At 33.0% G+C, this 27,202-nt stretch overlaps 1 protein-coding gene across 2 annotated transcripts; it reads right to left on the bottom strand.

The window, feature by feature from the left end:
- On the bottom strand, positions 1–27,202 carry Oga (O-GlcNAcase). Of its 2 annotated transcripts, none has more exons than XM_068769467.1 (22): positions 26,935–27,202; positions 26,762–26,813; positions 26,123–26,351; positions 24,640–24,744; positions 23,004–23,166; positions 21,111–21,239; positions 20,044–20,187; positions 19,139–19,253; positions 17,946–18,031; positions 16,464–16,675; positions 14,625–15,018; positions 13,936–14,063; positions 13,392–13,480; positions 12,696–12,873; positions 12,118–12,292; positions 11,375–11,428; positions 10,762–10,952; positions 9,654–9,742; positions 8,074–8,225; positions 7,230–7,378; positions 5,305–5,470; positions 1–4,937 (listed from the first exon to the last, which is right to left on the bottom strand). In XM_068769467.1, exons 1-22 carry the CDS (start codon positions 26,999–27,001, stop codon positions 4,813–4,815), a joined length of 3,192 nt encoding a protein of 1,063 aa, XP_068625568.1. In that variant the 5' UTR covers positions 27,002–27,202; the 3' UTR covers positions 1–4,812. The 2 variants fall into 2 exon arrangements, with proteins under 2 accessions (XP_068625568.1, XP_068625569.1); XM_068769468.1 differs by having other exon boundaries at positions 4,926–5,009.

Below are 27,202 nucleotides of genomic sequence, written 5' to 3'. Positions count from 1 at the left end.
ATATCTCCAGAATAATGTTGTAAATCTAAATAAGCAATTGTAAATATGTAGTGTTATACGGGGGTGAGGTATTTTACAAATACTTCGTATAACGCATTTACCTACCCATGTCAACCGGTACACGCCCACTTCAAGTCACGGGTTTCTCACAAGATGGCCGCGATGACCGGTGTTGCTATATCATACAGCGAATTCCCACTTTGGCTACGATTTTCCCTACTACGAAGAAATAATTAACCGTGTTATAAGAGGAATTAACGCATACTTTAATGATAAACGCTCATGTTTACAGAGCCTTCAGTTGATTAAATAAATGCTTGAAATAACTTTAAAAATACTGTTAGCCTATTCCCTGAGTTTACCAAGTGTATATATGATGGCGTAAATCAAAACTCATTGCCATAATAGCACAGTCATTATGTTTTACAGTATCATGAAAAATATGATTTATTATCTGTACAACACATTTTCGAACGGTGTTGCCATATATACGGAATATATAACAATTGCATAATAAATTTTTACTCTACTATTGTAGAAAGTAATTTCACATTTTTTTATTAATATTTTGTTTATGGTAAGGTTTTGACGTAACAACTACTAAGGATAATATTTTGAACATAAAAATTAAATTCATAAATAGATACGCGAAAGATCTAAAATTATATAAGATGACCTACATATATAACAAAATAAAAATTGCCATTATTAAAAATTCACTTATATTGACATGATCTAAATGATTGCCACACACGAGCCAGCAGAGACAACTACAAAACGCTGCCATTAGAATATCTCCATTAGTGCTTTCCTTTTATATAGCCGCAAACGGATGACCTCTCGTGATGCCTAAACCATCTCTCTCTTACCTCAATTAACTTCTTGGAGGTAAGAGAGAGACGCATGCATGTACGAGTCCATTATGATACTAGCTGTATCGTGACCTTTTTAGCATTTTCTAGCTTTTGTGACTGAGAAATGGCCAGTGTGCGGTGACCCTAAAATAATTTCAAACAAAATTGATTTTTTTAACTACCGTCATATTTTTAAATTCAGTTCATTAATGATTTATTCCATTTCAAGTATCATTATTTATTCCGGCCACTGTTAATTCAATATAATTGTATAAATACAACCTTTTTAATCTGTAACAAAGTGATGTAACTGAACAAGTATAGTTAACAAGACACTATACCGACGGACAATTGTGCCGGCTGACAGACAATACAGAAGGAACAATCTGTCGTTCCTTTAACAAATCTCACTTAATTTAAACATTAGATTAAATAAGTAAATATGAGGGTATAGGAAGTGTTCATTATAATTCTGCAAAGAAAATACATAACTTTACCCTTTCGCTGCGGAGCGTCTAAAAATGAATTACTCTTACAGCAGTAGGCGCGATAGTAGATTGTCTGTATGAACGACACGTATTTGGTTAAGTGATAAAATATCCGCACAGGAAGCGGGTGAAGCTATTGAGTTGGTAACAAACAAATTACTGACACGATAATGTAAAACAAATGTACGACGCCAGAAGGCGCTGTTCGCTGAGAATGAGTATCTATAGTCGAACGCCAAAGAAGCTGTTCACAGCGAAAGGTTTAATAACCCAATTCGGCCTATTGTCCGTCGATAAAATGTCTGTCGGTCAATTTACTTACTGTATCAAGTTCGAAATATCTGGTAGTTACATTTTTAGTATGACTATATTGGATATCTTGCTCAGTTATTTCTCTTTTACCGTTCCATAGACTTAATTTAAATAGGGTCACAATTTTTATCATACTTAAACATCTTGCCGTCTCTAGCACTTTCCTAAGACTATCAAAATACACCATCGTACGTTAAGAACTCGCCACATCGACTCAGTCTTCGCTACACCTTGACTAGGCACCTTGTCCAATACATTCGACTACCCACCTTTACACTATACAATCCTTACAATAGTTTCACTTAAATTATATGCAAAATACGATATCGCGTGAAAAGGATGCTTTTTGTTTTAAGTCAATTCCTCTTTCATATATATCATTATTACAAAAAACTATCTTCTCCTTGTCTGCCTGCAACATTGATGTACATCGAAAAAATTTAAATTTCATTTAAATAGAGCAACTATTGAGTTATTGGCCCACTTTCGTAAAAGATCAGAGATTTGAGTCGGTAATAGTTTACTATTCATGATAAAATATTTTTCAATTCATAAGTGCATGTAAATGCATACTTGAATAAAGATTTTATTTTCCATTTAAAAACATGATCAAAGTTATTTAATCTATTTAGAACATAATGCAATACTACTACGCATTTTAAAATATAAAAATTAATGTTGAAATTCGTTCAGACTAGTATAGTAGTAGTGGCAGAGGTAAAAGGAGCAATGATGGAAAGGAACGGCTGATGCTCTCTCTGTCTCGCACTACGTTATTGATACAATATATATTGTATTAGCCGTTTAATAACAGAAAACACATCCTTTGTCTCCTTAGTAATAACGAGGTAGGAATGTGTTTACACGGTTAAATTTCAATCTTCATCTACAGTTTTAGTAAGATTATATTACTCTGTTGTTAAAGCATCCTAGACTTATTTACACTTATCGTAAAAAAAGCAAAAAAATGTTCAATATAGTACGTCCGCTGATTCCCGTTTTATCTTAAAAATAAAATAATAGTAATGAATCTTTAAAACTGACAAATAATTATTAAAGAAAAATAAAATTGTAATGATTTTTTTAAATTTAGTCACGTGTAAACGCATCTTAAAAATTTCTTCACATTACAATCATCTATCTTTCTAATGTCAAAGCGGTTAAGAGTGCTGGGGCCTTTACGTTGTTTATTGGAGACCACTGAGTAGCAAGCATACCGTAGAACGTTTACCCACGAGGTGGATGTATGACCTTGTGAAGGTCATATATCCTGGATACAGCTTGCTTCACTTGACGTCATTTGTCTAAAATGATAATTAACTCTGATAGAGCTTTCTAACAAAAAAATTTTTTTTTTTAATTGCCAAAACAGTACTTCATTGTTGATTTAGGTTTTTCAAAGAAAACAATTAAATTTTATTATCTGTAAATATCAAATCGAAAATTGAACTATTACTTTTTTAAAATTCCCAATCACACGATACGTATTAAGCATTTCCGATAATTTTTCCACAAAACATTCAGTCCGTTGCAAATTTCATTTCTATTAATGGAAGTTAAAATTCAATTTCGTCTAACCGTATGGAAGAAGCACATTAATCCTCTTAAAACTATTAGGTATATTAATTAATACATATATTCTTACATCTTAAATAATTAAATTGTGAATGCTTAATTATATAATGACATATTAAAATTGATAACTGCATAGGGCTGCACCCATAATTGTCTAGAAAAATTATAATTAATTATTAATAATATACAATATTTATCATACAATAGTACAGAACACATAATTCTTTCTATGTTCACACATTTTGAAATATCGATTTTCTAATAAATTATGGTCAATTCAAATAATTGTACATAACATATGTAATACAATAGAAGTGTGATAATTAATTCGCCTATATGTATATTTACCTAAAGTTGAAGAGTTGGGGCTTTAAGATAGTGGAATGAAGACCATGGACCGGCAAGCATGGTGGATGGAGGGTTCTCGGTCCTCGTCCAATCGGTCCTATTAGAAATCATAGTGACATATGTTTCAGCAGTGGACAACCTATGCCTGAAAATATGATGAATGGTTGGCTTAGTATGGAAAGCACAAATTATAAAAAATCTGAAATCCCAATAGACGAGAGAGATTGATAACGTTCCTAACTCGTGTGAGAGAGACGACAAAAAATAAAAATACCACTGTACTACACATTCATAATCTCGTAGAAAAATTCCTTTAGGTAAATATACATTACACTTAATGATAATATAACCACCGTTTATAAAGTAATACGGGAATTAATTCATAAGTTACTATAGTGTTACCGGAACCACTGAGCTAGGTGTGGGTCGAAAAATATAGAGCACGAACGTCGAAATGGAACGGTAGTTACCTCTCCCTCGCGCGTAACCTAAGGCGCGGTACAGCGGTTTTGGTAGCACTATAAGAAAAACTCAGTTAAGAAAAATTTTAATTCAACTATTACACAGCATAATAGCACTTACTCCGCAAACTTTAAGCTCCATTTTTGAAGATTTTAAAAACGTAAACAAAGAATGGAATAATGAAGTTTTATCTAGATGTTAACATTAAAAACATAAAAGATACATACGTATAAAAAAACATTAGTAAGTGCAATTTTTTTTCTTATTTTCAATAAATTTATTATTAAATACTTAATTAGTCAAACGTAAATATTTTATCTAGTTTCAAACGTCAATTATTGTATGCAAAATCGATATCATACTGTAAACAATATGAAAGTTTATTACGCAAACTATTGCAATAAAAAATTATAGGTTAGTCATATTGAGGATGTTTATAAATGAACGTTTATGAAAATGAACACAAATATAATAGCAGTCTATCGCGGCATGGGCGGAATATTTCTGTCGTTAATGTATATGAAAAATAGAGTGGTTTGTATAACGATTCTTAAAAAATAAGTGTGGGAATACTTAAACAATGAATGTCAAAAAATGTTGTGGGTCAGATGACATAAATGTCAGAAACATAGCGGGTCAGATAAAATAACAAGTGTCAAAAATTTAGTGGGTCATGAAATGATAAAGGTCGGCGAGTCAGAGCACCTGACTGGTTACGGTTTGATAATGAGGAAACGTCGTCGGCGCCTGAGCACTGTCATGGATGATTGGCGCTAGAAGGCACGCGCGAGGAATACGCGGTTGCCCTCCCGGGTGACCTCCACGAAGCCCAACTTGCTGTAGAACTGGTGTAGATACTGATCTGTTGCGTTGATACATGCGTGTACTCCGTTTACACCTGCGTCGGTTTTAAAATACATTACTTACAATTTGTTACATAACTTCATAAAATCCTTAGTTGACCACTACTCTGCAAAAGGAATATCTTTATGATATTTCAAGTTTTTAATACTTTTAGCTTTTATATCTATTTATATTTTCTATTGAAATGCGATTGGCCAATAACTTTTGGCAGTACAAAGACCGCAGGAAAGGATAGTAAACATTAATTATATTTAATTGCCTCACGGCATTGAGCAATATCCCCACAGATAACTTTTGGGTTACATTAAAATTTGGAATCTAGACTGTACACGTAGGTATATAGCATCTACGCATGTGTTCGTGCGTGTTTGCATGTTGCAGTTAAGTGCATGCATAAATACCGTTGGCGCGCAGTGCTGCGAGCAGGCAGGTGATGAGGCGCGCGGCGGCGAGCGAGTCCCGCGCGGCTGGCAGCACGCTGCACGCTAGCAGCGCGGGATGAGCACGACACACGCTGTCTGGAGCACGAGCCGTGCTGCCGAACTGGTGGAAGTGACGGATGCATTCCTACACGAACATAAAAAAGCAATATATTATTACAAACCCATTGTATACATCAATGTATGAACCTATGCTGATAATTATAAATCAGTTTACATTCAATCATTCATTCATTCACTTATCTTTCACTAAGAATTATTAATAGTTCTCTACTATAACAACCAAGTCTTGATTAGACAAAGTCTGGCTAGTCAAAAGCTGGTCGTTGTGACCATGAGCAGGTAGACGCGGCGTGGGTAAGCCCCTCACTAGGTGGACGGACAACACAGTCAAATTCGAGTGAAGTGTCTGGATGTGCAAGACCGGTCATCGTGGCGACCTGTGGGAGGGGCTTATGCTTTACAATTGGCGTTTATCCCAGCGGACTGAAACTTGCACTTGTAGGTCGCGGGTTTAAACACCGCGATACCATCTTATATAATTCACATAGTGCATTAATAATATGGGCTTCCCATTGCTTACAAACAAGTTTCTAAAAAATGGACTACAGGGCCCTCTGCATACTATAATACCACAATGCGATAGTCAATCTGCCTGCTAAGCGTGGCGATTTGTAATAAGCCTATGTCTTGTAGTGTGCGTCTATATAGACTGCAACGAGGGCAACAACAATCCCTAAAGCCAAGTTTCGTACACTCACGATAAGCCTTTATCTTTCTTGTCATATATGAAACTATTATATTCCGCTTTCATCTGATTCCATTATTAACCAAAATGGATTAACCATTCAATCATTCATCCTCTTTATCGTTCACTTTGAATTATTTACATTCAACCTTTAATAGAAATTTGTGTCCAAGCTTTTCGACAGGGGCACCTTTCAAGTTAATTTTTGCTTTCTATATTATATAGCAGAGACTTTGTTTTTCCTATTTCAAAAGGCTGATCAGATGTTTTAATTAAGCACGCTAATAGCAATATGTTTTATATAAAAATATACAAATTTAAATATGCTGTGTTGCTTATTTTAGGAGTATACAGATCTGGCTATATGTCTTTAACTAAACGTTAGTAAATATATGAGAAAAAAAGGTTTTGTAAATAAAAATCAAACAAGTCTAATAATCAATATCAAATTAAATATAAACAAGAAAGAGGAACCAACTATGTTTACTAATGTTATTTATCACTATGCTTATTATAATTAAAATAGCTTTTATGTTGAAAATAGCTTTAATAATAATAAGATAATATTATATCTGAAAAACTGTCATTATATCTTATCAGCTTGTCTACCAAGAGAGGCCTTCTAAAGCCTAAGCTTCGGTTCTATCTTTTGCTATACGCATCCATGTTGGATCTGATAATTTCCTAACGTCATCCTCCCATCTCTATCTATCTCTACCTCTTTTGCAGTCCCGCAGATACCACTATTACTATTCTTGTACATTTATTCCTCGCTATGAGCTATAATATGATACAAGTATATGATGTGAATTATAAATTATTCTGAAGGTTCCTTCAATTAGTTTGTATTTTGGCTATATCTGACATAAAGTATATACACATAAATCGGTATTGTTAAACTTTGTTTTAAAGAAGTATTGTTATGGAATTTCTTCCAGCTTCTTTTCGACAATTATAACACTTTGTGAAGCAGTGAAGAGTCAAAAATAAAAGAGATTTAAATAAAAAATTGCCAATCAATAAGAGTTCTCTTAAAAGGTCCAATTTTGATTAAATTAAATTTTCCACATTTATAACAACTCTCTTAAATGACATAATCCTAGATCACAGAGTTCACATAGATCTGGTAAAATCTCACCTTTGCAGCCGGACTAAGGTCTTCTCTCTCAATCAACTCCTCAGGGTACTTCTTACACATCTCCGGGATCCAAGCAATCTCTTGTTTCTTATAGAACTCCTTTGCGTTCAGAGCAGCACACGCGTATCCAACTATTTCCGGTTTTACACCTAGACAAAAATAAAAATAAAACCTTTAAATATAGGTTTGGTTGCATGTCTATTTTAACCAAATTATATGGGTAGTTATTCAAATTCAAAATAACTTTATTAAAGTAAGCATATACACTTACTTTTCGATCGTTAATTGTTTTACCATAAGTAATAAACTACCATAGGCTCGAAATGCTGATCTATGATGTGCCGAAGCGAAATAGATAGTCGAACATTTAAAAAATATAACAATGATATCTGCAAATATAATAAAAATATATAATAAAAACTCTTGAATGCCATATTAAGATTTATTTAATAATATGCTTTAAATCAAGGTTTCAAAATAAGAAAAGGAAGGTAAGATATCTTGTGGAACTTTATTAATAACAATGGGTAAAAGATTTAATCAAGTGGATGTACATTTGTCAGCAAAAGAACTTTTAAACTTTTAAAAATGTTTAAACATTAAAATGTTTCTCTTGTATATAGTTATCACTTTGTAATATGTTACATTATTTTTATTTTTTGTTGGAATGTAACTGGCCGAAAAGTTCTGACATTACAAAAAAAATATTTTCAAAACACTTCTACATCATCATCACATTATTTCTGAAACGAATCATTTTATACCATACATTAAATAACAGCAAATAAACTGTGCATTTATCCCTTTAAAACTTTTGTAGGTAAAATATCCCGTATATACTCACCATTTAACTTGATTTCGACAATTCCATCAGATTTTTCTTCGGAGTCATCGGCGTCGACCTCCGAGGCATCAGGTTCCTGTTGTATACAACCCTCGTCATCTTCTATCACCATACACAGCTCCGGAGTGAGCGTCAAAAATGGTGCCACCAATCTGAAAGTCACATGTACCTTCTCTTTAGAGTACATTTTTTTAATGGCCCTTGTTATTGGGAACCTCTCGTACTCCCTATCTTGTTATAGGACAGGGTTTGATTTTCTTCAAAGATTTTTCTATCATTCTTTTTCATATTAGCTTTCGTTCACCGCCTCACGTCCTTCGCCCCTTTCCTCAAATATGACATAACCGGGTCATATTACATTTCTTTATCTTAATTTATATTTATTTCGTGCTATTTTATATTCTTATTTAATATGCTAATTTTTTACGAATTATCGCCATTTATCACAGTTCCAGTTTTTATTTTATTTACCTAACATTGTTTTGGGTTTTTATTATTTCTTCCTAGTAGTTTAAATTCCAGTTTTATTTTTATTTTCCCTACCTCCTGTTTATTTGGTTGCTTACCCGACCTGTATCACTTTAATTAACAAATTATGCATCTTCACTTCCAAACTTAACGTATGGGACAAGCATTATCGCGACTTCGTCCAACCTTGCTTACGTCATTGTCCACCTAAAGGCTCACCCACATCGTGTCTACTTGTGATCCAGCTCTAACTTTAGTTACCACTATATAATAATATAACTAAATTCAGGAGCATTGTATGTATAAAAATTAAAATAAATAATAAAAAACTAAGCTCTGCGATAACATTTTTCCAGAAATAGCCAATATATATATATATATATATATATATATAACATATAACTAAATTAGTAGCTAATTGTCGAATAAAAGAAATGTTGTTAACACCATAAATCAAGATGGCGACCTAAATACATCAATGTTCACTGTTACATTTTAAGATAAGGAATACCTCTATGGAAAAAAATTACATGTTAATAATAAATGTTAACAATTTTCTTTAATCCATGCATAATATAAAATTGATTAACGATTGTAATCTTATGTAAGTTTAATATCAAATCACTAATCGACTTTCATATACCTCAGTGCAACAATTTATATGGACAGTCAATTGACTCTCGGCGCAACTAAGCGTACGGATAGTCAATTGACTTGCTTTATTTAAAACTTGTAAAATTGTAATTATTAACTTGAATGGTAATATATATTTATTATCATAATTAAAATATTTAAGGGTAAATTCTAATTGTTTAAATTATTTAATAACTCTAGTTTTCTGTAGATTCTATATGTGTAATCAATAAAACGAAAACAACACATACTGTACACATCCTGTTCAGGACTGCCGTCAGCACATAATGTGCATTTGAGATCTATGGCATGTTTCTGAGATAATTTCTCGCAAGCATTTATCAGAACAATATTAGGTAAAGCTTCGAGACTGCTTCCAGATCTTGGATAGGCAATCCATCGTTTATTAAGCCGTTTTAGCAGGACTATATAGTACCTGTGTACGTAACTATAGACATTGATATAATCTCTGAGTTTACCTGTCACCTGGCAACGTTTGCAAATCACTGGGGAACAGATCCGAGCAATCGGAGCCGTCGCGACACGTTTTGTGACATATCACTGTAATCTGTAACAAAAGGAAAATCATCATCATCAATATTTAACCTGGAAAACGTTCACCGCAGCCTTTATACTGCTTTTTTTGTAGATAAAAGAAACTTTTATATTTAATGTAATCAGGCACAATACGTGTTGAGTGATTTAACGGTGGCAGTTGCATTTATCAGCGGGCTGGCGGGCGGTGCACTTTGTTGCACGACTACCACTACATGTGCGGAAGTGGCTAAATATTGGTTCTTTTCTTACAAAAGAAACTTTAACTGTTAATTCTTTACTTAGATTATTTAACGACACAGAAAATACACTATTGTATTGGGTAGTAATAAGAAGGTAAGGGATGTTACGCGGGAGGAAAATTGCACTATATATCAGACGCGTTCTATTGCTTATAAGATAAGTCGGTTCCCCGCAGAATATTAAATTCTATCATTTATTATGAAGAATAATTGACACAAATTGTCGCCTGCTGAGCATGGCTAATGATAATTTTGTTGACTCAGTACTGCAACCTGAGCTTTTCTTTTTAATATCGATATTAATATATCTTATTGTACTAAGCATTATAAACAAAGTAAAAAAATACTATAATACACTGAAGTACAACTATCGGTCTTATTGCATAATGCAATTTCTTACAGACTTGGAATTGGAAATATGAAAGATGTTGTAGACCAGTGTACCTACCCCTTTCTAAAATTCCTCCATACCCTAATTTTCATATTAAAGTAAAAGTTTTAAACTCACGTCGAGTCTATTTTCTTTTTGCCTCCCTTAGCAATCAAATCACCCCCGTATGGGGCGTGAGCGCCACGTCAAGAAATACTGAAGTAAGTAAAAACAAAATAATTATATATAAAAGATGTGTACACATCTCATCATCATCTCATCACTAATATATAAAATTAACTAATGGTAGGTAGCATACATTTGCATAAATTAAAAATTACGGTTCTAATTATAGAGTTTATTGAGTTTTTATTGAATATGTAAACAGAATATGTGAACAGTATTTAGTTTAATACTTACAGCATCCTCGTCCGCCGGTGTATATGGTCGAACTGTGAGTGGCAGGCCATTCGGAGTGGTCTGAGGTCTCAACACATCCCCGCTGCACTCAACGGGCAACAGCCTCCGCAGGTCAGCGGTCAGACCACCTCTGAACACCCACGGCTCTTGGGCACCACTTTCAAATGCCTCACGCCAGCCTTTTGAGAACCCTGAGAATTTGTTACTTTTATTCTAACTGGCTATGCACTGCCACTACAAAAACTTTGAAGCTATAAATATAAACAGACAAAGAGAAATAATTACAACAAAATATAATTATGGAAAGTCACAATCACGACAAATAATGTCGTCGGAAAACGCTAGATGTGGGCAGGCCAACATCGCGCTGAACAAATGGTCGTTCGGGCTTTGTTCTGGAGTAAAGACCAGGGTCCGTTAATCGCAGCGTTGGACCTCCACCTTCTACGCTGCTGGTGGACCCCGTTAAGGTCGAAAGAAAACACTGGATACAAGTCGCTTTCAAGTCGCTTAAAAACACAACAGATACAAACACAGATACCATTCCGTTCGGAAATATTTATGTGTGTGTGTTATCTTATTATAGTAAAAAAATAAAAAATATAGGACTTACATGTGTACGTTCCTTGCGTATTGGACGTGATGTTTTGTGGAAATTTACCAAGTTCTGAAAAATAATTATTAATAATTGATTAATTTAAATGATTCTTCCTTTAAAAATAAAACTTTTAAGCTTTTGCGCTCTAAAAGAGCTGTCGAAACTGCCACCGCGCTTTTGCCATATGCACTTAGAGTAACAGTTTATCATGGAGGAGGCCGCCGTCAATAGACCTCCTAAATCTGATGATGAGATAAACAATTGTTTTTTTTTTTATACAAAGTAAACTCTATGGTCGCAGTACGTGTTAACGTCTCTGATAAATAATTAAGCGACTTATTACAGGGGTGTCAAACATAAAAGCCAATTTGTGTCAAACATCCAATGTTTAACTTTATGTGGATCGCAAAAAAGTTCAATGTTCATAGAAACTAATATCTTTATTTCGACTAGCACATTGTAATAAACATATATAAAGTTAAATTATTATTCACGTCCTGATACTTGAAATCTTTGTTCTCTTTCATAAAGTTTATAAGTCAAGACTACTTTCTAAATTGACCCTATGGATATATTGACAGTACCGCAAAAATATCAACAACTCGGGTCGCCAGTTTGACCTTCTTTTTTACAAATATACGAAAACTAGTTAAAACGCTTGTCATTTTCCAAATATTGGAGAAGGAAAGCCAGCTTCGTTCTACAGAGGAAATGATGATGATATGTAGTACCAGCAGTGGGAAGATAAATGGTCTTACCCAACCAGCGCAGGAAGCCGGTGAGCAACGCGAGTACAGCACATAACTCCCACACGTATGGATGCAGCTCAGCATGAAGCTCGCGGTTAGCTGCAGCACAGAGCCGCCGGGCGAGTCGTCTGGCACGTCCGGTCCACCAGGCGAAACGTCGCAAACGACGCCTCCACTCACCCGTCTGAAAAACCAAAGCATTGTCATAATTAAAATCCAATGAAATAAAATTTAAACCAAATCAAAAAAAAAATACTTTAAAAGCAGCCGCATGTAAATCCATATGTAACCTCTTTATAATTTTTGAAATCTACTATAAAAGTGTATTTAAAAAAAATACACATAATCTCTGTGCAATGAATTTACTTAATATGGACTTAACTGCAGTACCAAAAAGTAATATTTTATATATAATATTGAACAGTAAGGAATATGTTTTTTAATTTACTGTGTGATTTGTATAAGCAAACAATAATGTTGTTAAAGCTATATTATAACCAGTTTTCAATAGTAATATTATTTGAATATTTATAATCTATAAGACTAATTTTGTATTTATTTCGTAAAAAAAATTAAGTGAAACTAACCTCAGACTTGTTGCCCTTGGGCAGCATACTGGAGGCATGGATGATCAGCCAGTTGAAGTCGTGCAGGAGACGCAGACCACGTGAGCCGTGCTCGAAGGGTAGGTAGAACAAGTCACACAAAAGCATTAGATCATCCGTTGTCAGCTCACTCGCTTCTATTGCTTGTTCATCCACCGCTCTGTAAATAATTTAAAAACATTTACTTACATAACTGTTAAATTGGTCTTACTGAAAATTTCAATGACAACCAACCGCCATATGCATTGGTAATAAAAGTCAAATCAACAATTCATTCATTCATGAATAATTATTATTGTATGATAAACTATTTACTAAACATTTACTTTAGAGTTATTTATTTATCACCTAGATGATATAAAATATTTTGTTCAGGATCATTGTAAATATCTAGTCGTCGTCAATCAGCCCATAAATGCCCACTGCAAGGCATTGGCCTCACCCAAAGACATGGAAGAATATTCCATAATTTATATTTTTACATTACTGGTGCAAATAACGATATTTTTAATATTTTTTGCTATCTATGACTTGAGCAACAACTTGTTTAGGTAATAATTTTTTTAATCTTTAAAAGATATGCCTACTCCAATGAAACAAACTTCTCGTAGAAGAAATTAGGAGGTAGCCAGCGTAGGGTCTCAGTATAGGGAAAGATAGAGATAAATATTTGCTTACTCATCGGTGGGTTCTGTCAAGTCTGCTTGTTCTACCATCATGTCTCCACTGAGGGGACTGTTGCTCGGTTCTACTTGCATTGAGCCATTCTGTAAACATAAAAATAATGAAATATCATTTATATAACAAACAAGCTTTTTTTTCTTGGGTTTTTATTTTAATTGTCCCTTACAGCGCTAAGGTATCAACATTTTCAAAGAAAATTGAAAACTAACCCTATTATATATAGATTATAATATCTCATTACCGGATATTGGATATTTGCATGAATATTTGGTCAGTCATAATTGTTGATATGTGTAGTTTTTATTGTTTCTATTGTTTTTTATTCATGGTGCATGGTTTAAAAACATATGAATTTTGTTATCCTGTTAATATAAGATTTTCCAAAATTGTATTGTATCTGAAGTGGCAAAGTAAATATCATATTCCTTGAAGAAAATACTAGATTCGGCTATTTTTTTTGACATTTATATTTTTGCTATAGATATGTTTATTTATATATAAAAATATATTATATGTTTTGATAAACTATCGAACATACCTCACTCAAGCCATCATTCATGACAATATCAGAGTCTGTAGCCGTAGTTGAAGGAGGATCCACATCTAAAGGCTCAACACCTGCTTCTGGGATAGATGGACGACTTGGACTCAACGTTTGCGGTGTATCTGTAAGTTGACATAAGTTTAGCTTAAAACATTATTTTAAAATATTAAAACATTAGTATTAACACTTAGAAATAAATTTATAGCACATTATGAAAATGGAGGTAGAAGCACGAGATGTAACAGGGATATATCTCTATAACCTGCTAACAGCTTTGCCTTAACATACATTTAGCATTCCAAGTGGGTCAAATATTAGCTTCATCATTAGCTATAACCGGACTCAAACAAATTAGACAATTGACTAAATAATACTATTGACTAAATAAAGTAATACGTCCACGGCTGGACATTGTTCTTCCCCAGAAACTTCTAATTGGACCGGTTGGATGTGGAGATCTTAACATGGGACAACAATGCAGCACTTAGTCAGATAGTAAACCATAATTAATTTTAATATGTAGTAATCAGAGACAATGCTTTTTCTTACTATATTATATTCATAAAATTAAATTCATTTTTGAATAGAATGCACTGTACATTAATTGACAGCAAATGTCCTATACATTTACAACTTTAAAGCTTTTACACCTATAACAAACAACTTGTATATATCGAGGTTACCTCCGACACTCATTTCTCCATTCCTCTGAACATCTATAGGCGGTTCAACATCATCTACTATTATCGGATCAGTATCCTGATCTTCTTTATCTTTCTTCATTTCTTCTATAAAACTAGTGCTTTCAAGAATACTGTCGTTCGTCGCTGTAACATTGCTTCCTCCCATTTTATCCATCATATTCTGATCTTTGTCACCATGATTCTCTAATGCTTTTAGACCGAGCATTGGTACAGGGAGAGTTGATACCGGTATCTCGGATGGCAAGGACATGTTAGAGCTTGCAATTGGAATTATAGGATTCGGTATAGATTCGTTCAATATCACTTTAGTTGGTGACACCAAGGAATTCATTACTGGATTCGGTACAGGATTAAAGGTTTCTATTGGTGATACCTGAAATTATTAAAAAATAGAAAATATTAAAATTCTGAATCTGTGTAAAACTTAAATATATCAAATACACAATATTGTTATTAAGAATATTCATTATCTATCTCTTTCCAGGAACAACATTTTAAAAGCATTTAAAATCAGAAAAGAAGCACCTAAAGTGCTGGTGCTGATCATATTAATTAATAAGATTATTAAGAATATTTTTCATATGTTATCAAATATAAACTTTATGTTCAGAAGTATTTACTTCTTTGGGAAGAAAGAGACAGATAATACAAAAAATATGAATAATTGAATAGAATACATAATGTGTAAATTACTTTGTATACCAACTACATAGCATTGATGACTCAAAGCATTCTGAAAATTATTGATAAGACAATACAGAGATTTTTTGATTCCTATTTCTGAATCTTTACTGACATCCAAAGTGATTATGTACCCTCGTCTTCTCTTTCTTGTTTCTATACAGTTGCTGGTCGCCGAACACATAGGCCTCCCCCAAAAATCGTCACAAGGACCGGATCTTGCACTGCCCAGTTTTAGTGACTTTACTCGACCTTAACTTTATCGTCGGTCTACCTAATGGGTTCAAAGAATTACTCGTCTGAAGTGGCAGTGGGCGAAGCATATCGTTCGTGAAACAGGTGGCCGTTAGGGCTGAAAGGTTCTCGAAAAGGGACCACAGGCCAGTTGATGCCTGGTGGGCCTCCGACAACATAGTTAAGGTCGCAGGGAGTCCCTAAACGCGGGTAGTGCAAGATCGGTCATTGTGGCGATCTTTAGGGGAGGCCTATGCCTTGCAGTGGGTAAGTAAATTAAATAAGTATCTAGAATGCTGTTTCAAAAATGACCTAATAATTATTTTCTTGGAACCTATAGACTGAGAAAGTAGATATTAACGGACCGAGACTACAAAATCTCAAACTGTTGCCAGAACGAATATTGCATGAGCCAAGTCAATAAAAAATACCGACAGCATCATATGAATCCTACAATGCTTGATATAAAAGCTTTAACAAAGCAACATCTGCACCGATAGAACTTTATCTCTTTATATTAGGGGGATCGGAAAGTAATGTCACTTTCTTAAGTTAAATTAACACAACTACATTTTTAACAAGTTTTTATTACTAATCAGCAAGATATTCATGATCAGACCTTCGCTATTAACAATCTTTTGTCATTTAGTATACAAATTGTCAATGCCGCAGCGGTAATGATCAATCGATTTTTCTGTAAAATATATTGACAGAAACGACATTACATTCCGATCCTCCTAATAAATCTAAATTAGAATAAACTCCAAACCTAACTAACAAGTATCTGCTTGAATAAGTAAGAGACCAGAGAGAGATTAGAGATATTATAAAATGGTTATAAAGATATTTTACATCTAAAGGCTCAACTATCAAATAAAATCACTCTGTACAGGAAGTACTTACCCCAGTAGACAAAATAGGTCTGTCTGGTGTGGCAGAGCAAACTTCAGCAAGTGCTTGCAGCTGACTGGTATTGATTGTGGGGATAGTAGGAATTTGGGACGAATGCGATGCCATGTCCGCAGTGCTGGTGGTGTGTGTAGTGCTGGTAGCGGTCATCAACGACATACACGTGTTCACTGACGGCAGGATCGGAATTATCGGCACCGGTGGTACTGCACAAACAAATTCAAAATATTTTTAAACATTAACATACGCTTTTAAATAATCGATAATTTTAACATTATAAGTAGTAAGTTATCACCAACTTGGTATACTGATTTACTTAGAACAGCCGCCAAAAACTCCAACAGTAGGTAATTTTTTATGTGTACACAAATACCTCACTTTACGTCGTAGTAAACATTAAAAAAAAACAAATTTGGCTCCTCATTTCGCTAAAAAATTACAAGCGTATGTAAAAATATGTAACTCCATCAATAAATTATTAATATTAAGTAGCTTTTTTGCAACTAGAAACAACACAAAGATTTACCTAAATTTTTTATTTTCCATTAAAAAAACACCACAGCTGTGTAACTGAACTCTAAAATTAGCAAAATAAAGTAAAAATAAAACTGTATTAAAATTGCGTTGATTTTTAGTTAGAAAGGGAATCCCCGAGTTTTGATGGCACGGCGCGCTATAAGAAACAAAAGTGTTGCCATCTTTCAGAAAAAAAAGAAAATTTAAAAAAAATATTATATACTCGAACCCAAAACAAAACAAAACCCAAAACCAAGCAACCTTGAAAATCTACCGAAGCACAGTAAAAATTAGTGCCAATAAGAAGGAAAGCAAATTGTAAAAAACGCAAAAAGAAAAGACGCAAAGTGAGGTATTGTTGTACATTATAATATCAACCATGTAAATGAATCAAAAGACTAACTTCCACATATTTTGTTCAACTAAAAACTGTTGAATGCTGTAATGAGATTCATTCAATGATTATATGATTTTAATTTTATTATTAAAACTAACGAGAAGAAGATTTATGTTTTGAAATGCTGATGATGACGAAATTGTGATACATAGTCATTGTTCATCATTATCATCATTGTCATCATTGTCTTGTAGTTGATTTTCTAATTATTAGTAGTTGAGAAAGTTTGTTGCGAGCAAACCATTTCAATATTTTTTTATCCTTTAGGCGAAGAATTTGACCGCTGTCTTGCCTGATGTTAAGAAAGACGAGATCGGGGTACATGCTTGCCTACAATAAACCTATTCACTCTTGTCTCGAAGACTCCCTAAGTTATAATTGTCTAGAAACAATGAGGCCGTTAGATTGTTCCACTCCTGAGCTGTTCGCACTATAAAAGTATTAGTAAAATACTTAGTAGGAATTTCAACCATGTATGGATGTTGGAAATTCAATAAAATCACAATGGTTTTTTTAAGATTCTATTGGTAATTAGTAATCGTTTCTCAGTTTAAGAAACTTACCAGTGACAGGGGGTTGTGGCTTTATGACTGGCCCTTGAGCTGTCTTCGGGATGGAGAACTCTGGTAGCCATTCATTTATTGCTTGTCTGAAATAAATTAATTCATTTAATATCATTATTTAAAACAACTTGTATGTATATAGGTTTACTGTTAATCTTTGCACTTTGCTTGCCGGTATGATTCAAAAAGTGGTTACGATTCTTCATTTCTTCCTCATGACTGAGACTCATGGCCACGCACGTCAGTTTCTGCTACCATCTTTTTCCAGACTGTTCAATTTTTTGAAAGTTTTAAGGAGCCGTGCATAATGTATGTTGCACTTTGGAAGATAGGGCTCCTTGCTTCAGGAATTACCTATAACATCCTATATGTGCTCTCTGGGCGGTGTTAAACATCAATAAACCCGATATCTCGGCTTATAGGCAGTTTAAGTGGCCTCAGGACATATAACCCTCAATCACTAGTGTAGAAAGGAACAAGAAACTACCTATACTATATTCTAATACAGACCCCATGATCCAGTTACAATTACACTTGTTTAAAATATATTTTTTTTTAATTATTCCATATGTATATTACATAAACAAACAATTACACCATTTGCCAAAGTATATCTGTCTATTTGTCTATTTATTGTAATTGATGTTGTGCTGCTAGCCGGACTAGGCTTTGTACAGCTTCATCGAAATTGAGCCTGTGGAAACAGCGGTCCATGGACTAAAAAGTATATCTGTTTTTCAGAATGGGTGTTTGTACTAAAGTAATAATGTGCTTAAGGTTAACACCAGAAACAAAATGAGGCTTGTTATTCCTTTATCTTGCCTTCATAAAATCAGTAACTTTTTTTATCTTATTCCACTGATGTGGGTAGTCAGGGATATTGGTGGATACATTATTGAAATAAATTTGATTGCTGAACTAGGTGATAATAGAACTTAGAAATGAATTGTTCTGACAATTATATTAAGAATATTGTATTAGTGACCACAAATAAAAACCCTGACTATGTTGTGGGTTCTTCTCGGATCAAAATATGTTTGGTAACTTCATAGCTTTAAGTTAAAACATAACATACACAAGTCACTTTATATGATTTTTGTGGATAACATTAAGAATAAAAAAAAATGCCCTCCCATTTTGTAGGGAGGAGGAATCATGTTAATAGTTCCATTAAATTGATTTGATTGATTTACCTTAATGCCTGTCGATGATGATAAACATGTTTGCCTAGAGTGAGAGGGGGCTCATCCTCGCATACACCTTGCTCGCTCTCTCGCTCCAGTTTGATGTCCCAAGAGACTGCCTCCACTGTTAAAAATACAACAAAATTAAGTTTAAAATTTTGATTAAATTCTTGCGATAAACCATAGTTATTGTGAATAAATTGTCTCCCCATTAAATTTTTTAAAACCTTAATTATGTTTTACATAAGTGAGCATTTCATTCATATGAGCGTGTTTTTATTTTTAGTAAAAGGGACAGATGATATAACAAGGTCACAAATAGCAAAGAAATGTGTGTGAAAGTAACAATTTAATTTATACTTGCAGTACATTCTAAATATTCGACATTGATGTTTTATTGCTGGTTTTCAATTTACTTGAAAAAAATGTTGATATTATCACAATACTTCATGACATTTATTTTCAACCTCCATGCTTGACACAAATATTGCAATCAATTTAGTATATGTAAAATATAAATAATTTATTATTTATATATGAAGATTTATTGTTCACTGTGTGTAATATTTTTTTCCAAGATAAATTGCAATATACTTTCGAACTAAACATAAATATTCATAGATAAATATTCAAAGATCTTTTCGTTTCAGCTGGATATCTTAGGTTTTTTTCGGAAACTAAACCAGTTTTATTTTTTTTTATGTTGTATGTCAGAAAAGAAATACATTGATTTCTAAAGTACAGACACAGTAATAAAAGTAGGTTCTAGTATTATGTTGCCAATGTAAACGCATCCTTATGTAGTTCTGACTAACTAATGTGCTTAGTTGAACATTTTCTAGTTTTAACTCTGGTATTGACAAAGTTAAAAAATAGTGATAAAGTTTGTATGAATTTTTTATTTAATTACTTACTATGCGCAGGCGCATCTAGGCTACAGCTTGCCCAGTGCGCTAGAGTCCATATCGGTATCATGTTCGCATTGTATTCGCAATTCGGATTGCTCAGTACACCACGCAGTAGTGGAATCAATTCCGGTGATCTTCCACAATAAGGACCTGGGTACAGATAAACCTTTATTATATTATGTTATATATTTCATAGAGAAGCTAGGGAAAGAGCGAGAGAGACGAAGGACATCGGAGTTTCTCATTTGCAACATGAATGTAAAAGGAGGTTATACTACGCCTCCAAGTTCTATAGAAAGGCCTTAGTGATGGATGACTCGGCTTCGCAGTAGGACTTGAGCTAATTCTCTTCGTGTCTCTATGATAATGGGTGGGGGGAGACCTGCGACTCTATCCTAAGACATTAAGGTACTTGGCTGGCGTCGTTTAAAGTACGGAAATATGTGAAAAAGTTCTTATATTTTGACAAAATCCATCAAAGAACACCGTGGGATTTTAGCTGATAGTCCAGCACAACCTTTTCAAAGGCAACCCAAATGGTAGAGCAATAATCGAGATACGCGGCATGGGCGCGGTACTTCTGAGTGTTACACTTTTGGTACCTTTGGCTTTTGGGTGATGGACTTGGAAGAGTCTGTTTTCCTCGGTGGATATAGATACCCAGAAACTAAGAGGACCAAGTTCCGGCATGCCTGTGTTTGGGAGGAGTTAGAGAGATTTATATTCTTAACCTGAGACAATAATCAATGAGAATTCAAAGGTAGTTTAATCCAATACAAACATCAACTCCACGGATCTGGCCAAACCTAGGCAATCTCAGATTCACTTGAATATATAATAATATAATAGTTAAGTCAATTTCATAATTTAAATAAAAACACACACACAAGTCTATTGTTTTAATACATAAACATAGTGTTTTAATGGTTTAAAAATAACACACATTTTTAACTATTAATATTATTCTGTAATTTAGAAAAAATTTGTGAATATTTTATATTCTTTGATAGCAGTTAGATGATTTTACTTATAACAAAGTCTGTACAAATTAATATAAAGTCCATATAACATACCCAAAAAGATCCTCTTCTGATCATAATCGTTTGCATGTAAATTGTCCCATATGACTGGTGGTCTTCTCAGCACTTGAGTTATTTCCTCTATACATTCCGTTGTAAGGGTCTTGGATATTACTTTTGGACCTGCAAATGATTGTTAAAGAATTAAATACCAAATATTATAAGGCTATTACGACGTAACAGTGCTCCAATTTAAATCAAGTTCTTAAAATCATAATAATCATCATTTCAGCTGGAAGATGTCCAATGCCTATAGGCCTACTGCACCAATTTCTATTATGACTAGTTACAAGTGATGCATCCTGCTTCTTTCAATGATGAAAGGCATTTGTCCATCTTGTGGTTGTTCCATGGTCTCCACTTTCAGAACCTAATGGCTCCAGAAGCGATCTGTCTTATAGAAGTTTCCTATTGTTAAATCTTCAAGAGTTAGTAAAGCAAATTATGATTTTAATTAAAATTTATATCATTGAGACAAACATATTAATGTCATCTTACTATAGAAAAAAGTTATGTGTCAAAAAATCAATGGATATTAATGAGAGAGTAAGCAGAGAGATAAGTAAAATTTGTGCAAGAGAGACAAATATAAAGAATACCATAAAAAGTTTATTTTTTAGTTAATTCACTTCATCTGTATCATTTCAGCCTTGGGATGTCCACATCTGGACATGAACTCGTCAGAATTCCAAATGGAGAAGTTGCTGACCTGCATTCAGTTTCTTCCTACAACCTTAACGAGGATTTCTATCCACTTTATGAAGGATTTATGTCCACATATAGTGGTCTCTACTCTACAACTTCAATGCTCCAGTGCTCACAATGAGGCCTGCCCGCTGCTATTTCAACTTGTAAATCCGCTGGACTATCTCAGTTACTTTTGGTTGTCTAAAGTTCTTAATATCTTTCTTCTTAAATTTCTTACATTATAAAAATGTGTATATATATAAATATCCATTTGAATGTAAATTGTTATTTACATATAAGATTTGGTTTATCTTGTTATATCAACACCATTCATTAATAAACAATTAAAATATTTTACATGTATAAAAGATAATAAATTTAGTTTTTAATAAATTACTTACTAATATTAGGGGGAACGGAAAGTAATGTTGTTTCCGTCGACAAATTTTACAGAAATACTGATTGATTTTCACCACTCCAGCATTGAAAATTTGTATACTTGATGGTAAAAGGTTGTTGATAACAAAGGTTAAAAAATATAGTAAGAAAGCGACATTCCTTTCCGGTCCACATAATATTTTAAAGGAAGTCGGTTAATTATATTGCAAGTTCATTATAAGAAAGGAATATAAATGTTTCATGTTCTCTGTAAATAATATTACAGTTGAATACAAATAAGTCTAGCCATTTATTATCATATGCAAGCCATGAAACTGTTTCTCACTTAGACAAAGCACCGTGACAAACATATGTATTGTTAACGGTCATACTATAAACGTGTTAATGACCCCACCAAGGTCAATATCCGATGTTTGTCTGTGAGGTTAAAAAAATTCCATCAAATCTTTTTATGAGTCATTACTAAGTCTGAACTTTTCTGTCAAGTAACGTAATATGTATACACAGGTAGAAACACTCTTTAAATAAATAATATTTTTGTTAGTTTCAATGCTACATGTTGTTATACATAAAGGTCAATAGACAATAATTATTTTAATATGTAGTAATATTTATCTCAAAGAACTATTTTCATACTATATTATCATATCATTGTTTATTATTTTTGAAACCTTTGACTTATATACTCATCCTGAATCAATGAATAATGTTATAATAATACAATAAAAAAAACTGTTTTGAAAATACAGATTAATTCATCATAAAATTAATTAGAAAAGAGAATTAAAAAGATATTGTCACCTGTCCACATTATATCTATCTGCTGTGATAACTTTGTGCCAAGTGTGATCAGGTACTCCGAACTATTGACAGTTGGAACAGCCCTAGTTGAACAGTACTGCGTAGGACACAGCAAGAAACGTGGACATCCTAGATGTTGGTGTATCTCATTGGTCACTGACACCTGTAAAAATATAGCAAAGTTATTTTGGCTTCATCATTTTAGCTGTAAGACATCTACTGCTGGACATAGGGCTTCCTTGTACATTTTCCATTAGATATTTAAAACCTAAACAAGATTGTCTATCCGCCATATCCCAAGTGCTTCTGATTTCTTCTTAGAAATATACTATTTTTGTAATGTATACAAGATCATGTAAATTTATATACCAATAAGCAAAGTTCAGGATGATGTTCATAAATAATGCAAAGTGCAAAGTATTATTATGAAATGCAGGTTAATGCATTTGTTGACTGGCAATTTTACTGAAAATTTATCTCTCTGGCTGGGTTTTTTGCAGAAATTTTAAGTAACTCTTCCATTTGTGAATGGTACAAAATTATCTATGTAAAGACGTAAAAAAAAACACTTTCAATAAAAAAGTTGTTCCTCTACTGACTGTCGGAACGTCACCAAGTTCAATAGTTGCACCAGGAATATTAAAATTATTCTGTAAGTTTGGTATAATATCATGTTTGTTCCACTCTTCTTCCAAATCATCATCAATATCTGATGCTATTGTATTTCTTTTTTGATACTTTGGTCGTCTAATATCACAATTGCTCTCTTCTGACACAGAATCATTTTCACAGTTACAACAATTTGATTCAATCATTCAGACAATCACATAAAGCATTCACATATAATTCATTGAAAGGTTCTTCATTATGTTCAACCGTAATTTTATAAACTATTATATCTTTTTTATAACAAAACTTATGGTGGGTTTTATAAGCAAGAGAAACAGTTGTGTTATACTGACCAACAATTATACTGTATTGTCACCAACAGCAATGCAAAATAATGCATCATGAGTTTACTCATGACTGGTCAACAATGTGTTAAGATGACAAAGTGGTTATTGGGAGCTGTAAAATACTTACTATACTAATAAGATATTTTATCTAGTAACTACTAAAACATGAAACCATATGAAAAGATTCCATTTTTAAATTTTGAGTATAGTCAGTGCATGTATAATAGTTACCACTTGAGGTGTATAAGCAGCAAAACAAGACAAGGGAGAAGATTTTATTCAAAGATCTTGTCGCAAATACCTCAGGTAGTGATCAGAAAGTTTACTTACACTACATCACAATACTGTTATAGTATGTTTATATCTCATATGCCAATCTCTACTTCACCTACATTTAGTTTTTGAAAACATTGTTTATAGTTTAGAAGTAACAGATTTTCATTTGTTGTTAGAGCTCGCCTTCAGAGTGCAAAAAGTTTGGACTTCCCAGATAATGACTAGTTAACCAATGAGAAGGATCTCCAAAGCAGAGACTGAATCCAGGACTAACATATTGACATTAATAAATCTATCAATAGACATGAAGTCAGGAATGTAAAGGTAGTATGCAATGTTAGGAATACAACAAAATTTTATAGATATAAAAGATCTAAAAAATGTATTTTAACTGAAAATCTTACTTGCGCATGTGCAAAACTCTGGAAAATTTGTTTATCTGCCTCGCTCATTTCAGGTTCGATGTCATCGAATAGCAGCGCGAAACATGTGCAGCCAAATTGGGACACCTGAAAATGAATTAATAATGTTAACAATGGTTTCATATTGACATTAAATAATTTACAGATCAGCAAGTACTGCATTGGACATCCAATAATGAGGACAGACAACCTGGTTAAAATAATTGGAAGTCACTAATTGCAAGCCACTTTCAACAGGTCTTTCAAAATTTATCATGTAGGTCTTTGTTCAGCATTAGACATTTTATGGCTGAAATAAAGATGATGATCAAATAATCTGAAATTTTTGTTACAATTTAAGGATATCTAATCCTATTGTTGTTAAAGTGCAGTAGTGGCCAAACTACACCACCTCAGCCATATGCAGGTCATTAAACAATTATTTTTGGCTCCGATTGATTGTTGAATTATTTCAATATATAATCTTATATTGCCTATGTCAGCTCCTGGGAAATCGAAACTGGGAAAACCACTGTTATGAATGATAATAATTATTATTATTATTCCACCATAAAATTAACAAATTGCAAACACCCATCATAATTAATTAACTGGCATCTTAAGTGTTGTTATATACATATACCTTGATATTAAACTTCAATACATATTTTGAACTTTTAAATACTTTCAATATATATGATTTTATTAAAAAAACATTCTTTTGCGTGTTTTTAATATGTATTCAATTGCGGCATGCAAAAAATTACAGATTTCGAAAAATGGCTTGCACTATTAAAGAGCTTCACCACCCCTGCTATAGTGTAACAATCAAGAATGTAATAAAGGAACACCTACATAAATAAATAGACATATACAATACTGTTAAAAATTATCTAAAACAATGTATCAAAGTTGAAAATTCTGGCAGTGGCATAAAACCCATCAGTCAAGGTTGCATTCAGTTATTCCCACTTTTTGAAGGTATTGACATTTTGACTATATCACCTAGTTCAGTGGCTTTTTGTTCAAATATGATTATTATGGGAATCGCAACATTATACACAGAACACTTGAAATGATAGAATAAGAATATTCAATTCCCCATTTTTATGACTTTTCCACATAGCAGACATTGATTTGACAATAACAATATAATTTATAATTAGCCTTAAAGTATATGAAAAATATTTTTCACATCATATAAATTTTAGGAAATTGGATCTTAGAAGTATGCATGTAAATAATTAAATAAATTAACAAGAAAAATGTAATAAACAATGGCAGTATCAATGTGGTGTCAATGTCTCAGGGTAAAACAATCCAGCAAACATGATCTAAATTGGCCAATATACTACCATAATACACTCCAAATCATTCCTCAAGAAATGTATGTCTGATATAAGTTAACACTAAATTAAATAAATAGACAATAAGAGAAGTCATGACCAAATTAATTCAGTACATTAAGTGAGAAATATCTTTTAACCTGTTCCAACTTTCTCTTCAATATTGTTATCTCTTTTTGGCTACTATATGTAATGTCAAGACCCGGGGAGAGTGCATAGCAGAAGGTTATCCCCTGCAATTTAGCTGCAGATATCAAGGAGGTAAGGTGTTCAGCCTCTTCCACTGTATACAGCTCCCGCCAGTAAGCTCTGTGCTTGTAGTCATCTTTTGGTGCATATACATACATATCCATACCCCATTTCTTTAATCTGAAACAGACAAAAGTTATAAGTTTTTTTGGTTAGTAAAAATAACTTCAGGTTTAATTTACATAAAATTTGTATATATAATGTTTGACTTCGAACTGTAATTCTTATTATTAATTTAAAAATACTAGATAAGTCAGTATCAGATAATGAATAATTATTGGATCATTATTTATTTTTATATTTGTATATTTAATTATAATTACAAATAATAAAAAAGTAGTAGAAGGTGAACCTTTTAAAAAGTACCCTTATGTATTTATTTCTTTAATTCCTTAACCATTATTAGTATATACTACAAACATTTGTTATTTTCGATTGCTTTCAAATGTGGTTGTAAGATAGCTACATTAATGTCCGGCGAATATATTATTGTTTTTTAAATTGAAAATCGAAATAATTTTAGTACTCACTTGTGAAATAAATCCTTTCTTTGTTCAGTAGTCCACGGCCGTCCGTAAAAGCCTGCAATACGCAAGCTTAGGTCATTCACATTGTCGTAACCAACAATGTTTATATCTATAACTATGGCACCATTATAGAACTTCTTACTAGACAAGATATCCAAAAATAAATACAACTTTACCTTCAACTACGCCGCAAATGAAATCTTTACGCTTTGAGCTTGCCTCATCTGGTGAACTTTCAGTCATTTTGAACGTTGATTTTAATATTTCGCAGTTATTCTTAAAATTACAGCAAACGTTAGATAGTTTATTTTAGAAAGACAAACTAAATGAATAATTAAAATAATAGTGTCGACTAGGATATGTACAATATTTGCGATAAAGAAACTTCACAACACCGGTTGATTGACTTAAGGTGTTATTTTATTGAATTATATCCCGAATTGG

This window comes from Battus philenor, unplaced genomic scaffold, assembly GCF_028537555.1.
Source record: "Battus philenor isolate CCGP_79_NKW_IND1 unplaced genomic scaffold, ilBatPhil1.0.hap1 SCAF_28, whole genome shotgun sequence".
NCBI lineage: Eukaryota > Metazoa > Arthropoda > Insecta > Lepidoptera > Papilionidae > Battus > Battus philenor.
This window is presented reverse-complemented; position numbering and strand designations above follow the sequence as displayed.